The sequence below is a fragment of the Lygodium microphyllum genome, chromosome 15, assembly GCF_053477565.2.
Source record: "Lygodium microphyllum isolate KBCC chromosome 15, Lygodium_microphyllum_v1.1.10, whole genome shotgun sequence".
NCBI lineage: Eukaryota > Viridiplantae > Streptophyta > Polypodiopsida > Schizaeales > Lygodiaceae > Lygodium > Lygodium microphyllum.
Window position 1 is genome coordinate 21,798,990 of NC_141149.1, and position 19,377 is coordinate 21,818,366.

Sequence of the window (19,377 nt, forward strand, 5' to 3'; positions counted from 1 at the left end):
GCATAGAACAGTCGAAAGCCATTGCAATCCACTACTTTTCCGGCTTCACCGTGACTCTTGTGCTCAACAGCGCACAGGACATCCCACTGATTTTCATGCAATACCGTCCACATGGCATGTTGCTTGTGGCGAGAACAAATTCCTCGCACATTCCACGTGGCTATTTTCATGTGTAGTTAAAGCCAAATCAGGTACGAGGCACAGCTTGCCTCGATTTGACTTTGTCAGCAAGAATGTCCAGGACTCCCTCGTCCAAGAAATCCGCCAACACAGCAAAAGAGTTCTGAGGACCAAATTTGGAAGTAGATGGCATATCTGCTGGCTTGGGGTTGAATCGGGGGTAATGACGGTCCCACAGGGTAATGACATTACCTCTGGTATCAAATGCCAGCTTAGCAGGGGGACCCTTTGGACGATCTGAATACATTTTTCTGGCGGGCGGATGACGGGGGGCGGAGGAAACCATAGCAGGAGCAGCGCGCTCGGAAGACAACATTTCCTTCCTGCGCATATATGTACGCGTGGAATCTTGTGAAGGAGTAGGACCAGTATTTTCCATGCCAGCAACAACCCTGTTGCCTTTTTTTGAACGTACTTCCACCCAATCAGTGGCGCGGGAATCCAGACCCGAAACCTGTTGTTTACCTTTGGCCAGAACTTGGTGCTGGTGAATAGCATCCAGCGACGGGGCATCACACACCATATCTTCCGTGGGCGGCGCATGGCCAACATCGGAGGTGTGTTGCTGTTCTGGGCATTCAGCCATAAAATGCCCCAACTGTCCACAGGAAAAGCAATGCCCTGCAAAATTTCCCCATTTCAATCGAAAGTGCAACGGATGCATGCCCGAGCAATTGAGGCGCAACCAAGCAGGCCTTTTTCTTGCAGTGTCCCATAGCATACACAAGCGGTTGCGATTCACTGCCCGGAGACTGGGAGGGACGAGAACAGTCCCACCGCGGCCATAGCATCCTTCAACAATGGCCAATAAACAGCCGGGCAATTTTCCACTTCTACCCACACAGGGCATTCACGTTGCAGCAGACGCTGAAAATCTGCCATTGGGCGCCATGGAACCACATGAACCAACCGGCGTTCAAAAAATAAAGGCAATTTAGACAGGAGAGCAGCACGGTGCGTCTCTGATTTCAACAGAACCTCAAAAAACCCCCGGGAGCCAACAAAAATCTCTTCAACACATTCCCCTTGTAGCAGACTGTGCAGCCACTGGCGAATACGAGGAAGCAGCGGGATTCGACCAGTGAAGAAGAGTATCACAGCGCGATCATAAAATACTGAAAAGGAGCGTAGGACAGTTTTTGGGTCGACGGTGGCGTCCAGAACATCTTCAGGTGCTGAGTCGGAAAAGGCTTCCTGATTATGTTGAACATAATCGCCAAGCAACGTGTTGGCAAATTCCAGCAAATGCTCCCAGTCAACATCCTGGGAGTCCACAGGATCCGAAACAACCTGAGCATAGGAACGATCCTGAGGAACACCTATCTCGTCCGAAGTATGCTTGGTACGTTTACCCGCAGGCTGAATGTCGGGACCAGGGGGCATCTCTTCGTTGCACGGAACCATGTCCTCAGGTTCCTCGGCATCAGAATCCGGGCCAAGTGCTGCCACTGTTTGGTCTATGAAATCCAGATCCAAACCAGCCATCGTGTGACAATTTGATCTTGAAGGAGGACTGACCCTGTCTCTCTCCCGCTCTCTCTCTCGCCCGCTGGTCTGTACAGAGGCGCTGTCCCGGGGTGTACTCTGCAAAGACGGCTAATAAAAGCTAAGCTGTACCTGTCACCGTGCAGGGGCAGAAGGGCGAAACAAAGCCAGTCGGTCGCAACGGCAGGACGGGACAGGCTGAGGTGCCGGGCAGGGATCCGTCAGGTCAAGGGACAGGGCAGCAAGGGCGGCCGTGGACAGGGCGTTTGAAGCAGAGCGTCGAGGCGGCTACGAACAGGGCGCCAGGCGAAGAAGGCGTGGGCGGCGGCAGGCGTAGGGCGTCAGGAACCACGCGCGATGGGTGACGTTGGCGGCGCAGGGAGCAAGCACGACGAAGGTCCAGGCTGAACGGAACTGCAGGCGACGACGGGACTGAGGAGGCGCAAGTAACCAGCGAGCAGCAACGGGCCGTCAGGCGAGCGACGTCACGTCGGGCAGCAACTGAGCGGAACGCGAGCGCGCGAGAAAGAGGGATCTTCACTCTGCGTCAGCGCAGATGAAGGCGACGAGAGGGCGTGCAGGGCCAGGCGAGGGCAAGGCGGCACGACGCAAGGACGCCATCGCAGCTCGGACTTCTCTCCATGCCACTCTCTCACACACTCTTTTTTTTCGTAAAACTCTCTCACACACACACTCTCTCTCTCTCTCTCTCTCTCTCTCTCTCTCTCTCTCTCTCTCTCATTTCCTCTCTCTCTCTCTCTCTCTCTCTCTCTCTCTCTCTCTCTCGTAAAAGGTAATTGTATTAATTACGAAAAAAAGGTACAAGTTTACATGATTACAAGATACACGATGGCTTAGATACAAGTTTACATGATTACAAGATACACGATGGCTCTAAGCCATCGTGTGTAAATCTCTCTCTCTCTCTAAAGTACTAAACGACAAAAGAGTTACAAAAAGTCATGGCAAAGACGCAGAGGAAATTGCCATATGCCAAGGAAGTAAGTCCTCCGGAGGGAGTAAGTCACAGTGCCGAATGAGATCTATCTGGCAATGCAAGAGGCCTTTAAGCCTAGCATTATGTCCCTGAACATTATAGGCTGAATCAAAAAGAAAAGCATACCGAATGGTCCAATTGTGCCAACAGCCCCAGTATCTAAGAAAGTGAAACAAGATCTTCATATGCGACTAAGCCGGTGTGGGGTATTTGGGCTGCGCAAAAATCAGTCAAAAGGGCTTAGCGAGAAACCAACCACTGCTCGCCAAACCGCCGACAAGAGTTACCAGATTTTCTTAGCAAGAGGGCAAGAAATAAATCGATGACAGGCCGATTCCACACTGGTGGTGCAAAAGAAACAATTGCTGTTGGAGATTCGACGCTTGGAAAGGGCTGAAGCAAGAGGAAGACCACCGATCATCACCCTCCAAAGAAAGAACTTGCATTTGAAAGGTGTCTTGTTCAACCAGCCCTCCATCACAGTTACGTTCCACCATGACTGAGATTTACGCAATCCCCATACAGTATTAGCTTTAGTAACCAGCCATTGATGATCTTTAATCAGAAGATGATACACCTAGTTAGCTGAGGCCTTTTCCAAATTCGGGCGGCCTGCAAGGTCCCAGTCCTGCCAGGGACGATCCGAAGCAAGGGCAGGAAAGGGTTGTCTGCTCTGGAGCACCATCAAAAGCTGTCCCCATAAATCACGGTATCCACGAGGGATCCTGAAAAGCCTTATGGCTGTACGAAACGATATCAACACATTGCGACTAGCAAGGGTGGCATCTGCAACTGAAGTCAAGCCCAAACGTGCCATACGGTTAAATTTTGGTCTGAGCTCATGTTTGCCTTCCCAAGAAAGTAATCGCGAGGCTGCCAATAGTTCCCGTTGAAAAGAGTTAGTAGCTAAGATCATGGTGGATGACCTTTCATATGCACCTATCTGTTGACCTTCCATGTGTATTTCTACTAGTTGATCGGGAAATATTCTAGGGACTTTCTTACCCCGCAACTTGATGCGGCATGCCTTGAGTTGCTACCAACTTTACCTATGTCTAACCCAAAGGCTAGATCTACAACGGTCTCCTTTTGGCCATCCGGTAACATAGATCTCATTCGACCTCCGTTGGATGCCATTGAGCCTTCTGGAGAACCAATTTCCAAGAACATACCAAGTGAGCAAGCAGGGATGATGAAGGACTAGAAAACCGAGAGTCTGCATTAAGAACATGCCACCAGGAGCTCCGAATTTGAGTATTACCATGCATAGGCCCGTGATTCTCAAGAAAATAACAGGCTATCAAGACCCACGGGTGATGATCCAAGCAGATGGCACAAAAAAGAGACGAACGGAGTGCCATCATATGAGTTTCGGCATCCAAAATAGCCCCACCACCCATGCGTTTGGGGGTACATGCATGCGACCAAGAGATCCATGAAATACTTGCATGTAAGGAGTCCTTCCATAACATGAAACGAATGCACTAGGTAACAGCATTCAAAGTAGTAGTAGTCCAAGGCAGCAATGGCAAGAAATATGTGAGCATTGGCAACATAATTGTCTGAGCCACTTTGAGGAGAACATGGAAAGGCCAAGCCTGTGACTTCCAATACAAAAACTTAGCTCTCAGTTTCTATGAAATCCACTCTAGTAGTTGCTTCGGTCGAACATCGACACCCAAAGGGTACCCAAGATACCTGACAATGGAACCACGGGGAACAACCATTCCCTGCCAGTCCAGTGACTGCAAATCTGACTCCATGCAACTGAGAATGGCTGATTTCAAAGCATTGATATGAAGACCAGAAGCATGACCAAAGAGAGTCCAAACATCTAATGCTTTGCGAAGATTATCCTTATCTGCACGCAAAATCATAAAGCTGTCATCAGCCAAGGATTTACTAATGAAGTGTTGTCCAAAAGGAAGAGACAATCCAGCCAACTGAGTAGAAGCTGCCATATGAGATAACATCGAAAGAACCGGATGAGTCGCAAGGGCAAAAAAGAGAGGACTCAAATGGCAACCCTGTCTCACAGAGCGTGCAAGGACAAAAGGCTCAGTAACACCACCATTCAGCATAACTCGCGAAGAAGCCGCAACACTAATGGTGTAGATCAAACGAGCCATCCGAGTACCAAAGCCCATAGTAGACATAAGTTCTGCAATGAAGGACCAGTCTAAATAATCAAAAGTCTTTTCCAGGTCCAATTAAATCAATACCACCTCCTCATTAGAGTGCCTTGCATAGTCAATAGCCAGTTGCACATTCAAGACACTATGCAAAATGTTTCGGCCCTTAATGAAACCATATTGAAGAGGATGTACAATGGCAGGAAGATGCTTATGGAGCCGATTCGCCATTACTTTGGAAAAGATTTTATACATAGAACCCATCAAAGAAATTGGTCGCCAATGTTTCAACATAGACGGCGAAGGAAATTTTGGAAGCAGTTTGATAAGTCCTTTCCATGAGGAAGGCATGAGCCCCGTTTCCCAAACCTGCTGAAACGTAGCCGTCAATGGTTTCACCAGACTGGTAGCAAAAACCTCAAAGAATTCATTGGTGAGACCATCCCAACCGGGACTTTTATCCTTGGGCAAGTGTAACAAAACATCCATAACCTCCTCCTCACAAATATCTGTCTCCAAAAAGTTTGCATGTCATGAGGAATCTGATTACGGATCAAATCATAGAAAACTAAGCGAGCATGAGTAGTTTGGTCAGAAGGTGAAGGAGTAGAACCAAGAAGGTCTAGAAAATAATTCCTACACATATTCACAATAGTCTGAGGATCAGTGACCATTTGACCTTCTACATCCTGGAGTCTAGTCATATTCTCTCGAGCGGGAGATGCATGAAGAGCACAAAAGAACTTATGAGTCTGACAAGCACTATCTTGCAAATTCTCCGTCAAATTTTGCAATTTGGCCTGTTGATAAGATTTCAACTGAAACTCTTTACGAAGATCAGCCAAACGCATAGCCAATGGCAGTAGAAATACATCATCTAGAGTCTCCACTAGTAGAGAACGAACCAAAACCAGTAATTCCTCCGCTGCGTGTCGACGCCGCCGACAAAGAGAGGCATGATGGATCCCATACTGTCGTACAACCCGCTGCACATTAGAGAGCAATCGTTCAAAAGAAGCATTGCCCTCAGAAGGGAAGTCCAATAAAAATCTATCAATCAATTGCTCCATATAATCCTGAAAGATTGAATGCTTCAAATAAGACAAGTTGAAACGCAAAGGGAGTCTATCCAGAAATTGCTTAAAAGGTGCAATGGGTTGTGCAAGCATCTCAAGCTGTAGAGGAAAATGGTCTAACAAGGCGTATTGCTGCAACACTTTCATTTCTAGCATCTCAGGAAGAAAAGCATCATCCTGTATGATGTACATGCGGTCCAACTGCGACCATGTAGATGTATACTGCGGAGAATGAAAAGTAATCCCTGTACAAGAAGGGTGTAGCCATGACCAAAGATCTTGCTTAAGTACGGCAAGAGCAAACGCATGTAAAGATGGTGATAGGATCGAAATGTAGCTGAGAGTACAGTAGACAGTGTGAGAGTGAGAGAGACAGAGTGAAGCACGACACCCAATCCAATAGACTGAAAGAGTGTAACTAGAAAGTACAAAGTACAACCCTTAAACCTTAGGGTTGTAGGGGGTGTTCACACCCGACACACACTAAGTGCCCATAAGTGTGTAACATAAGCACATAAGCACATAAGCACATACGACAATAAGACTATAAGTTTGGGGGAAAAAACCTCTCCTACTGAGAGTAAAAAGTGTCCCAGTGTCCTACTGATCACCGACACTCCCATATGAGTGTAGGCGTAAGTGAGGCATGAGTCAAATACCCAACAAACCCCCCTGGAGTGAAGAGTGATCAAGAGTGCAAGGATCATCCGCTACCAAAGGATATCAAATTTAAAGCATCGCGAAATGCTTCAAATTTGTCACGAGGAAGAGCTTTGGTGAAGATGTCTGCCACATTACTGGTGTTAGGACAATAGACAAGGCTGATATCACCTGCTTGTAGCCTCTCTCTGACAAAGTGATAATGGATCTCAATGTGTTTCGTGTGGGCATGAAACACTGGGTTCCGTGCCACTGCAATGGCACTCTGACTGTCAGTGAACAAAGGAGTAGGCTCCGTAATAGATACATCCAGATCAACTAGCAAGCGTCTAAGCCATACGCATTCAACTGTGGTAGTGAAAGCTGCCTTGTATTCAGCTTCACATGACGATGTGGCAACAGTGGATTGTTTCTTGCTAAGCCAAGAAATGCAAGAAGAGCCGAGAAAGAAACAATTGCCACTAGTGGAGTGACGTGTATCATAATCACCAGCCCAATCAGAATCACTGTAAGCATGTAACTGCAGTGGTCCCCCCTTGGCATAAAGCAACCCAAGAGATCGAGTACCTTGCAAGTAACGAAAAACATGCTTGACAACTTGCCAATGTGACATACGTGGCTGATGCATATACCTGCTCAAAGCTGAAACTGCAAACTGTATGTCCGGCCTAGTGTTGCATAGGTAGATAAGACATCCAACTGCAGGAGCATATGTATGTATATCAAACAAATCACTGTCATCATGTAATGACAGTTTCAGTCCAGGTTCCATGGGGGTACAAACTGGCTTGCAATCCTGTAAGCCAAACTTCTCAAGAAGCTGCCCAATATACCTTGACTGTGATAGCCCAATACCTCGAGCATCATGTATGAACTGGATGCCCAAGTAGTAATGCAAAACTCCCAAGTCCGACATGTCAAAAGTTTACTACAAATTTTGTTTGAATGCTGAAATCTGATCAGCATGTGTTCCAGTGAGCAAAAGGTCATCAACATAAAGACATATGATCAGCATAGATCCCCCTTCTTTACGTACGTAAAGGGTAGACTCAGATGAGCTGTTTAGAAACCCTTGACCAAGCAAAAAAGCATCTATTTTTGCATACCAAGCTCTAGGAGCTTGTTTCAAACCATATAGTGCCTTTTTGAGCTTGCATACCAAATGTTCTGAGCCTTCAACTGCAAAACCAATGGGCTGCTGTACATAAACTTCCTCCTGAAGTTCCCCATGTAAAAATGCAGTCTTGATATCTAGCTGATGCACTGTCCAACCATAATGTGCAGCCAAAGCAATCATAGACCTGATGTTCGTCATACGGGAAGTAGGAGCAAATGTCTCCTCATAGTCAATGCCCTTTTTCTGTGCGTAGCCTTTAGCTACAAGCCGTGCCTTGTATTTATCAATGGATCCATCTGCTTTCCTTTTCAATTTGTAGACCCATTTCGTTCCAATGGCTTTCTTCCCAAATGGCAAGGACACCAAATCCCAAGTTTGATTCTTCGTAATAGAATCTAATTCAGCTTGCATTGCTGCCATCCAATGCACACTGTGTTGTGCATCCTCAAAACATTCAGGCTCTTCATCATCAAAAGTACTTGTTGCCATAACAAACTCCATGGTATGTGCTGAATCATGCAAACGAGTTTGCCTTCTAGTACGACCAGCCATGGGTGCATCCAAAGGACTATCTTGCATAGTCTGCAAATACCATCTAGGTAACTGTCTAGCTTCCTGACTGTGTGCAAGCTCTTGCTGAATTTCAGTTTCAGCATTATGCTGAATATTCCGATTAGCCAATGGCTGAATTTCTGCACTTTCCATAGGAGCAGCTGGCTGAACATTAGGTTCATTTTCTGAAGCTCCAGCTGAATCACCAAAAGTAATAGGCAGTAGCCCTTCAAAAACATCATGGGCAGCCTGATATGTGTCTAAACCAGCCAAGGATAATTCTGATTTTTCATCAAAAACAACATCCCTGCTGACAAAAACCTTCTTTGTAACGGGATCATAGAGTCTGTAGCCTTTGCTCTCATTGCTATATCCCATAAAAATGCACTTAACAGCCTTGTTGTCCAACTTTTTTCTAAGTACCTGTAGAATATGGGCATAGGCAAGACACCCAAAGGTACGAAAGTGACCAACAGAAGGTTTACGGCTGTTCCAAGCCTCAAAAGGTGTGATGGTCTTCAAGGCTTTGGTAGGGCATCTGTTCAAAATATGGCAAGCACACATGACTGCTTCCATCCAAAAACTATGAGGCAAGCTCTTTGCCTTCAGCATACATCTGGCCATCTCCATGAGTGACCAATTCTTCCTCTCTGCTACCCCATTCTGCTGTGGAGTATAGGCAGTAGTGTACTCATGGACTATGCCTTTCTGCTTCAAAAAAGAATTCAGCATAGAGAACATGTATTCCCCCCCTCGGTCCGAACGGAGAGTCTTAATTTTGCATCCAGATTGATTTTCAACAAGTGCACTGAAAGCCAAAAATGCATCATACACTTCTGACATCTTTTTCAAACAGTAGACCTAGCAAAAACGTGTAAAGTCATCAATGAATGTCACAAAATAATAACAACCGCCCAATGACATTGTTTGCATAGGCCCACAAACATCTAAATGCACCAACTGCAATCTGGTTGTTGCTCTAAAAGCAACATCACGGGGAAATGAAAAACGATGCATTTTTCCCAAAATGCATCCCTCGCATAAGTGCTCAGGAGGTCTCTCCAAGAGAGGTAAGCCATCCACCATCTGAGTACGCTGCAAAAGCATCAAGCTGCCAAAGTTTACATGCCCTAAACGAGCATGCCATAACTCCGCCTGTATCATAGCAGGAGTAAGAGTGGATGTCAAGTATGCCGTGTGATCTATTGAAAGAGCATCCAACTCATATAAACCATGACACAAAGATCCTGTCAAGACCAAAGTCATGTGTTCTTTATCTCTAATCATGCAACGGTCATCATCAAATGTGACCTGCAACCCACAACGTGCCAAAGAAGAAATAGAAAGCAAATTCTTCTTGATTCCAGGCACAAACAAAGCATCCTGCAGGCGGAGAATAGAGCCATCAATGGCTGTGAGTTGAATCTCCCCAATACCACGAACAGGGTATGATGCATTATTGGCACACTGTACAGATTTCCCAACGGGAGGTGCACTAACTGAAGCAAACAGATCTCTGCGATATATAATATGTCTAGAAGCACCACTGTCAAAGAACCAAGTGTCAACATCCTCTGTAGAGCTAAGTGCTCTATCGGCCCAAGAGATGTCATAACTACAAGTGTAAAAACAATAGTCCCTGTCCACAACAAAGGACGCGGACTCACTAGCAGTGGAAGGAGTAGTAGAAACAGACATTCCTGACTCCTTCTCTTTGGCAATGCGCTTCCTGCACTCAGTGATATAGTGGCCTGGCTTCTTACAATAATGACATTTTCCTTTTTTAGCTTGCGTCCCCCCTTGTGTCTGATTATGCGATGTGCCCAAAGTGCCAAAACTCTGTGGAGCATTTTTCACCTTGCTGTTTTTGCCTTTCTGTCTTGCCACAAAAGCCTACTCAGAGACTATAGCATCCACACCACTATTTTTCCTTGTTTGCTCCTCCTCTAGAAGCAAACTAACCAGCTGAATAAAAGTGAGTGAGTGCTCGGCAATCCTCATGGTGAGTTTCAATGCAGTATGAAAAGACAAGTATGAAGGAGGTAAGGAATTCAATGTGGTGGATATCAGCTGTGCATCTGAAAAGAACTCATCTACATTCATGAGCTGCTCCCTCAAGTCCTGAATCTTATTCAAGTGATCCTGCATAGAATCACCCTCATTCATCTTCAAAGTCTCTAACTCTTTCTTCAAGAAAGAGATCCGAGTTTCATTCTTTCCTGCAAACATATGCTCCAATGTCAACCATGCATCTCGTGAAGAAGATGCTGAACGAATGTGAGGGATGATGGACCGCTAAACTGCCAAAGCAATCAGCGAGACAAGGCCTATGCATCACGTGTATCCCAAGCTTTTTGAGCTGCAGTTCTTGGAGGAAGTGGCTGAGGTGGAGCGGGCTGAGGTCCCCGTTGTCCACATGCTCCTTGAGGAGGAGGAGTAACGGGAGCTACAACTCCCAGTCGAGTTTCCTCTCCACTGACATAATCCCATAAATTTTTGGCTACTAATACATTCTTCATCATGAATGACCATAGCGAGTAATTGTTTCCGTCCAATCTGTCTTCCTTGGATACGTACGTAAATACATCACCTCCCTGATTTGCCATGATGACAAATTTCCAAAGACAAATGAGCAATGTCAAAGCAGTAAGGACTGGAAATCTGCAAATTTCCAGAAATTGCAGCAAGCACACTTCTGCAATTAATGTGCAAGGGCGTACTCTCAAAAACTGTCTTTTAATGCATGCTTCCCAAGGTGCAAACAGTGCTCAGCAACACTGTAATATCAAAATCCCCAAAATTTTTTGCCAAAAAATTGTTCAAAACAGTCTTTCTGTGACTGTAACAGCAGTTCATATGCGACTGTCCTCAAAATACATAAAAGCCCCAAAATTTCTGATGAACAAGTCCAGAAATTTGCATCAAATTTAGCCCACACTTGTATCCTGTTTGCGGTGCCTGCAGCGTATGAACCTCCTTTGCCAGAAATTTTTTCTGGAATAAAGTGACTTTTTTTTAAAAAAATACATGACGTGGTCAGGGCGGACGATAGTCTAGTCGCTAGCCTTTGGAGCAGTCGGGCGGGTAGCGTGGCTGACGTGGACTGGGCTGACGGTGGAACGACAGTGGTGCAATAGATGGAGGAATGAGTGAAGGTATACCAGAATGAAAGAGTCTGATGGGTGGGATTTGAAATTGTGGTGTGGATGGATGTGGAGTGTATGAAGTGGGAAGATTTTGTGAACTAAACGAAAATGTTCAAAAGTGGAATATTGATGGTGGATCTTGTGAATGCGAAGATGAACACCAAAAGGAAAATGGCTTGTAGAAGAAAACTGAAAGACGCGGCAGTCAAGCAGCCGTTTGGAGCTGACGAACAGGACGGCGCAGCAGTTGTGAGGCGTCGCCCAGGTCTGGTGGCGACTGCGCCTGCAGCTGGCGGACGTGCTGGAGGCAGGCGTGCCACAGGCAGGCGGCGCTAGAGACAAACGTTTGCAGGTAAACGTGCTGGAGGCAGGAGGCGGCGTCTGGATCTGCGCGCTGGCGGACGAACAGGCGCAGGGGCACTTTGGCCACAGATAGGCAAGTGGAACTGACGGAGCTGACGAGCAGAATCAGGCGGTGCTGGCGGGCAGACGAGCTGCAGGTCGAGCTGCTGAACTCTGCAGACTGGTGGCGACTGGGAAGAGCTGGCGGGGGCTGCAGACAGCAGACAGAAGATTGCTCTGATACCAAATGTAAAGATGGTGATAGGATCGAAATGCAGCTGAGAGTACAATAGACAGTGTGAGAGTGAGAGAGACAGAGTGAAGCACGACACCCAATCCAATAGACTGAAAGAGTGTAACTAGAAAGTACAAAGTACAACCCTTAAACCTTAGGGTTGTAGGGGGTGTTCACACCCGACACACACTAAGTGCCCATAAGTGTGTAACATAAGCACATAAGCACATACGACAATAAGACTATAAGTCTGGGGGAAAAAACCTCTCCTACCGAGAGTAAAAAGTGCCCCAGTGTCCTACTGATCACCGACACTCCCATATGAGCGTAGGCGTAAGTGAGGCGTGAGTCAAATACCCAACAACGCATTCCACACACGGCTTTCCGAAGTATCCATCACCGAATGCTCTGATGTGGACTGCGAAGGATCAACACACATATTAAAATCCCCCATCAAAAAACCTGGTCTGCCAAGTGACAAGGAGGTCTGCAAAGTATTCCAAAGATCCCGACGAGATAAAGGGTCATTTGGAGCATAGAGCCCAAGTAACCATAAGATCTCTCCTTCAAATAAAACTTCAATCACCACAAAACGACCATATACATCATTTTTTATAAAAACAGGTTGATATTTCTCATGTACAATCATAAGCACACCAGAATAATGCATGGCATGTGTCCCTGCATAAAATAAGCGAAAGCCATGGCAATCCACAACTTTTCTTGCTTCGTCGTGACTCTTGTGCTCAACAGCACACAAGACATCCCACTGATTCTCATAGAATAAACTCCACATGGCATGCTGCTTATTGCGAGAACAAATGCCTCTCACATTCCACGTGGCTATCTTCATGTATATTCAAAAAGAAGATCAGGAACGAGGCAACGCTTGCCTCGATTTAACCTTTTCTGCTAGAATGTCAAGGACTTCCTCATCCAAACAATCAGCCAACACGGCAAAAGAGTTCCGACGGGCAGATTTAGAGGTAGACAGTGTATCCACTGACTTGGGGATGGAACGGGGATAACGCTGATCCCATGGGGTAATCACATTATCTCTAGCATCAAAAGCCAACTTAGCAGGTGGGCCCTTCGGACCATCCGTATATACTTTCCTAGTGGACTGATTGCGAGGAACAAAAGAAACCATAGCATGAGAAGGGTGCTCTGACGACATGTCTTTCTTGCGCGTATAAGTACGCAAGGAATCTTGTGAAGCATTAGGCACAGTATCCGCCATGCCAGCATCAAACCTTTTACCTTTTTTGACACGTACATCTACCCAATCATTGTCATGGGAATCCAAGCCCGAAACATGTTGTTTGCCTTTATCCAAAACTTCAGGTGGTTGGGTCGCATCCTGCGACGGAGCATCAAGCACCATATCTTCCCTAGGAGGCAAAACATGCTCAGAATCTGAAGTCGGTTGCTTTGCTGGACATTCGGCCATAAAATGCCCCAATTTTCCACACGAAAAACAACGGCCTACAAAGTTACCCCATTTCAGACGAAAGTGCAAAGGATGCATACCAGAGCAGTTAAGACGTAACCAAGCAGGCCTTTTCCGAGCAGTGTCCCATAACATACATAAACGGTTACGATTCGTGGCCCTTAGGCTTGGGGGAACCAAAACAATGCCCACAACGGCCATGGCATCCTTTAACAGTGGCCAATAGACAGCCGGACAGTTTTCCACCTCAACCCACACCGGGTATTCATGTTGAAGCAAGCGCTGAAAATTTGCCATTGGGCGCCATGGCACAACATGGACCAAACGGCGATCAAAGAACAATGGCAATTTAGTCAGCAGATCGGCACGATGCTTCTCGGATTTCAACAGCACCTCATAAAAGCCTCAGGGCCCAACAAAAATCTCTTCAACACACTCCCCTTGTAGTAGACTTTGCAGCCACTGGCGAATATAGGAAAGCGCTGGAATCCTACCAGTGAAGAAGAGTATAACAGCACATTTATAAAACACTGAGTATGAGCGCAAGACATTTTTCGGGTCCACAGTGGCTTCCAGAACATCTTCAATTCCAGAGTCAGAAAACGCTTCATGATTATGTTGAACATAATCGCCAAGCAAAGTGTTGGCAAACTCCAACAAATGCTCCCAATCAACATCCCGAGAATCCACAAAATCTAAAGCAACCTGCGCATAAGAACGTTCCTGATGATCCATTGTCTCTTCCGAAGTATGCTTGGTGTGTTTGCCCGCAGGCTGGAAGTCAGGACCAGGGGGCATCTCCTCCGTACAAGGAACCATATCCCCTGGTTCCTCTGTATCAGAATCCGAACCAAGGGCTGCCACCGTTTGGTCGATAAAGGCCATATCCAGACCAGCCATATTGTATCACCACTTGTGCAGGTCGGATGCTGAGCCAGGAGCTCATGGAAGACAGAAACAGCACAGGCCTCTGTGTGTGTGTGTGTGTGTGTGTGTGTGTGTGTGTGTGTGTGTGTGCTGTATCACATATCTCTGTCTGCTGTGTTAGAAATCTGCACCTCTGTATGCTTGTTTCTCACACTGCTGAGGCCGTCCCTCTGCTGTATCACAGAATTCTTTCTGCTGTGTCAGAAACCTGCATGACTGTGTGCCGTTCACTCTTACTACAGGGGATTTGAAGGCCAGAACAGACAGGGGACTGACGGTCTCTCTCTCTCTCTCTCTCTCTCTCTCTCTCTCTCTCTCATAATAGGTAATTGTATTAAGTACAAAAAAAACAAGATTACAAGGGTACAAGATACAGGGCAGCTCTAGGCCATCGTGCATAGAATGGACACAACAATCTCGACCGATACAAAAGGATGAGTGCAAGAGGCACACGGGAGCTTGTGATGGTTCAATTTCTAGCAAAGTGAACATCAAATAAGTATATTACAATGAGGAAGTACCTTCAATCAATCCATACAAGTATAAAATGAAAAGACTACCCATGTTGCATGACATACATCATCTATAGGGTGGGAGGTAAGAGCCTGGATACTTGCAATCCCATGGACTGATGAATCTACCAGTAGCATCAAAGGCCAGCTAAGCTGGAGATCCATAAGCACACAACAATGATTGGCTCAATTACTGCTATTCTAGTTGTTGTTCAAGGGGTAGTGGACCCTTTGCAAGAGTGAGAACTGGAGTAATAGGCACATTGGAGGATTTATCTCTGCGACGCAAATAACTGCAGAGAAGGTTCTATGAACTCAAAGAAGGATGAATAGATACTGTGGACACAAAAGTCTCCTTTGCTTTTCCCTTATTGTGTTGGGCTTCCGCCCCATCCCTGTGTTTCCAGGTCTAAAGGAGAAGTTGGTTGCTTGCCTTTAGACTGACTGGGCTGAATAGTCCATTGTTGGGCAGAAATTGAAGCCATGTTTTGGTCCTTATCCATGGGCTGATCCACTAGGGTGCTCTTTCGGTCTGGGAATTCAACCATGAAATGGCCCAATTGACCACAAGCAAAAGTATCCCACTTGAGCCAGAACCAAAGAGGCTACACGGTGCTACAGTTGAGGTGCAAGCAATTGGGTCTCTTTCTGGTGGTATCCCACAGCCTGCACAATCTGTTTCTACTAGCTACCTTCACACTTGGGAGTACCAACACAATGCCTATGGCAGCCATTGAATCCTTGAGAATGACCCAATAAATAGCCAGGCAATTCTTCACTTCCACCCATATTGGACAGTCTTGCTTGAGTAAACATTGGAAATCTGCCATTGGATGCCATGAGACAATAACACCAACTATTTATCAAAGAAAAGGGGTTGCTTATTGAGAAGGAGATCCTGTGCCAAAGTAGAAACGTGCACAACCTCATAGAATCCACACGGACCAACAAAGATCTCCTCCACACAACCAATATGAAGGATAGATGTCAGCCACTGATGGATCCTAGCAACCACAGGAATCCAGCCAGTGAAGAAGAAAATAATGGTTCGCTCGTATAAAGCAAATAAGGAGTAAAGAACCTCCTGGGTATGCACTTGTGTATCCAAAAATCTCCTCCTCTGCGCAAACAAGAATAGCTCGGTGGTTATGCTTGGCATATTCCTCCAAGAAAGTATTTGCAAACTCAAGCAACTGTTCCCAATTTGGTTCTTGCAAATCTTGCAAAGTAGAGGCCACTTGAGCATATGAGTGAGGCAGAGAATCGCCCAGGTTAGGGGCCTCAGAAGCAGCATTGAATTCATCATGGAGATGCTTGCTGCGTTTCACAGATGGCTGAACATCAGGGGGGAGCAGGGCCATCTCGTCGTTGCAGGGCACCATGTCTTCTTCCACATCCATGTCCAGACCCAAGGCTGCAACAGTCTGATCAATACAGTCCATATTCAGGCCCGCCATAGATGGAAGGGAGCTATCAACAGAGCAGCTCATAAGACACCTGTGCCAAGGGAGCATGAGGCTTTGAACAGGACAGGAGGGCGCCCCACACACACACACACAAAAAAAAGACTATCCGTACATAGTATAGGACTTATGATACTTTGTGGAAATCCCCACAAGCATCACAGTACACAAGGATCTCAAGATGCAGACTTCTTGAAGCCATTCCCATCTGCACTATCTAGATAGACAATGTACATGGTTATATTCATGGTTTGAAGTGCCAGTATACAAGGTTTATCAAACAGGACTCACAGCCTCATGCGCAAGTATTCATGACAAAAGCAAACCATAAAATTGCATTTTCTCTATATCCTTGTTTGGGCCTTGTTGTAGTAACCACACCACAATCTGGCAATAGATTTACTAGCTTTTGAAGTGAGAAGCTTCTAAGTCCAACATTTGGCTGAGAGATCGATACCACCTTCCTTATTGCTAAATCACTCATACAGGTCTTTTTTTAAAAAGACTTCATCTCCTCATATCAGAGTAGTACCTGTGGGACAAGAACACCTTCTGTCACATCAGGAAACTTTGGGTCTTCTTCTTTCAGCTGAGAAAGTACTTGCTCATTGAGATCAAACATTTTGATCCCTAACCATGGTCGTACAACCCTCCTGCAGGTTCACAAGGTGTAACTCAGATCAACCTTCAGCCTATCTTACCTGAGCTGTACAATAGTCATAAAAGAGTAAGAAGTGATCTACTAATGCAGACAAACAAACACATTTAAGGATTTAAATAAACAACCATCATCTCTAGGAGTTCATATGCATTCTCCAACAGGAAATAGGTGAATAGGAGAAATGACCCATGTCTTTCAAGCTGCTCCATAACCCTTATAGCGGTGTCTATCGGTATTGCAAAACTCACTCCATCTGCAGCAAAGGCTTTCATTGTGTTGATACCAATAACCTCACCATCAAGATTGAGAAGCGGTCCACCTGAATTACCCTGCATCAGGGACAATACGTTTTAGCACCAAAAGTTTTGGAGTTGCATCATATTATACAGCAAGACACTGATTCTCAACCATTTTCAGCTTTCAATTATATACAAAACCAGGATTTTAAGTTGACAAATATGAGACCATCTCTAGAAGTTTAAAACTTTCTAAGTGATTATGTTACTACCTATGCAAATAGCGTTCAATAGATATCACAATGCACACAAAACCAGTCCCAGAATCTCTTTCCAAGAATTCCAAGAAACACACCCCGATTATCAGGCAAATCATCGAATATATCCTTCATGTTATTTCTATTTATGAAACATCCGTTGTCAACTAATCACTATTGTACAAAAGAGTATAATTGTCAGGATTTAAATCATAAGTGCAAAACGTATGCTACCTAGCAGAGTTACTTATCATAAAGAAGCATCAGCATTTATGTAATATGTTTAAAGGGGCAGTCACCAATGTTAGGCATTGACAAATAGTACATATGAGAGGACGGATAGCACCATATAACGAAATATATACCTCTAGAGTCCATTCTTCATGGTACATTGATATAGCATCAAATGGTATTCCTTTATTTTGTATTGCTCAAGGTTGGAATATAATGAGATATAAGCTTATGACGTAGTTGACCAGTCCGACGAATAGACAAGAAGCAGTCCAACTCCTGATAACGGACAATCTATTCATGAATCAATGGCACGAGTGATTCCATTTCTCCTCCCACCCTCGCCTAGATAAGTGCTGGCTCCTCTCTCCCCGTTTCCTCTGCCAGCCATCCGCTTCAGGTGAGTCCTACTATTCTTGGACTCTCTTACTCTCTAGGCTCCCCTTGACCCCATTCGGGTGCCCAAGGCCCCCGGACGGTCATCCCTCGCGCCTGTCTCCCATAAATTACCTTATTAATGTAACATTTCCTTCCCCTTAAGAATCGGTTTCGTCCTCGAAAACGATACTTGGAAGGTCCAACTGTAAATTGGGAAACCTTTTCCTTAGGGTACTTACTCACTTCCATGTTGAGCTTTCTTCTAAACAATCTTTCCATTTGATCAAACATTCTTGATAAATAGTATTTCTTGTTCGTCTATTACGAACATTTAATATTATTTCTAGTTCATGTGGATTAGATTGGTCATCTAATAGCTCCTCAATGTTATCATTTAAGATCAAACTATCCAAATCACCCAGCTTCCTCCTTAGCTTACTTACATGGAAAACCGGATGTGTTTTACTACCAGTAGGTAGTTGGAGCTTGTAAGCCTGTTCTCCCACTCTTTTAAGTATTATGAAAGGACCACAATACCTGGGTGAAAGCTTTGGACATCATCCCGTTTTCATGGTTTTAGTTTGTTCAGGCACCTTAAGATAGACCAATTCTCCTTCTTTAAAGGAGATGTCTCTTCGGTGAGGATCTGCATAAGCTCTAGCTCGATTTTGAGCTTTCTTAATATTTTCTTGAGCAAATTTTAACATACTATTCATATCCTCCGAAAAATCCTTGGCTGCCTGAACCTTTTCCTTATGCAGTCCTACCGCATGAGGAGCTCTAGGCTGAAACCCATACATTAACATAAATGGACTATATCCAGTGGAAGAGTGCATGGCACTATTATATGCAAACTCTGCTATCGCTAGATACTGTTCCCAATTAGTTTGCCTTTTACTTACATATGCCCTGAGCATATCTTCAAGGATTTGGTTAACCCTTTCAGTTTGCCCATCAGTTTGCGGGTGATCCGTTGTACTCATGCTAAGTTTAGTATCCAACTTCCTAAATACAGCACGCCAAAATTGACTATCAAATTTTCTATCTCGATCAGAAACTATATTTGCCGGAAGGCCATACAATCGGTATATGTTCTCTACGAACAATCTAGCCAATTCTTGTGTTTTAACATCAGTTGAAGTTGGAATAAACCTAGCCATTTCGGTTAACCTATCCACAATCGCCCACACAGAGTCGTGCCCCCTTTGTGTTCTAGGTAACGCAACAATAAAGTCCATGGAGATACTCTCCCATTTTTCCGAAGTAATCTCTAATGGGTGGAGAAGTCCTCCCATTTTCAATCTTTCAACTTTATTAACCTGGCATTTATTACATTTAAC

At 45.2% G+C, this 19,377-nt stretch overlaps 1 protein-coding gene across 6 annotated transcripts in view; it reads right to left on the minus strand.

Moving 5' to 3' along the window:
• The window catches only part of DEG14 (Trypsin family protein with PDZ domain-containing protein), a 116,445-nt gene that overhangs the window by 32,742 nt on the left and 64,326 nt on the right, over positions 1-19,377 (minus strand). For 4 of the 6 annotated variants that reach the window (XM_087693955.1, XM_087693956.1, XM_087693953.1 and 1 more), the window contains 2 exons: positions 17,122-17,264; positions 16,807-16,927 (listed from right to left, as the gene is read on the minus strand). In XM_087693955.1, the coding sequence (XP_087550081.1) occupies positions 16,807-16,927; positions 17,122-17,264 (264 nt within the window). Of the gene's footprint in view, positions 1-16,806; positions 16,928-17,060; positions 17,265-19,377 lie in introns of all 6 variants that reach the window. The other 2 variants (XR_015693286.1, XM_087693957.1) reach the window with 2 other exon arrangements.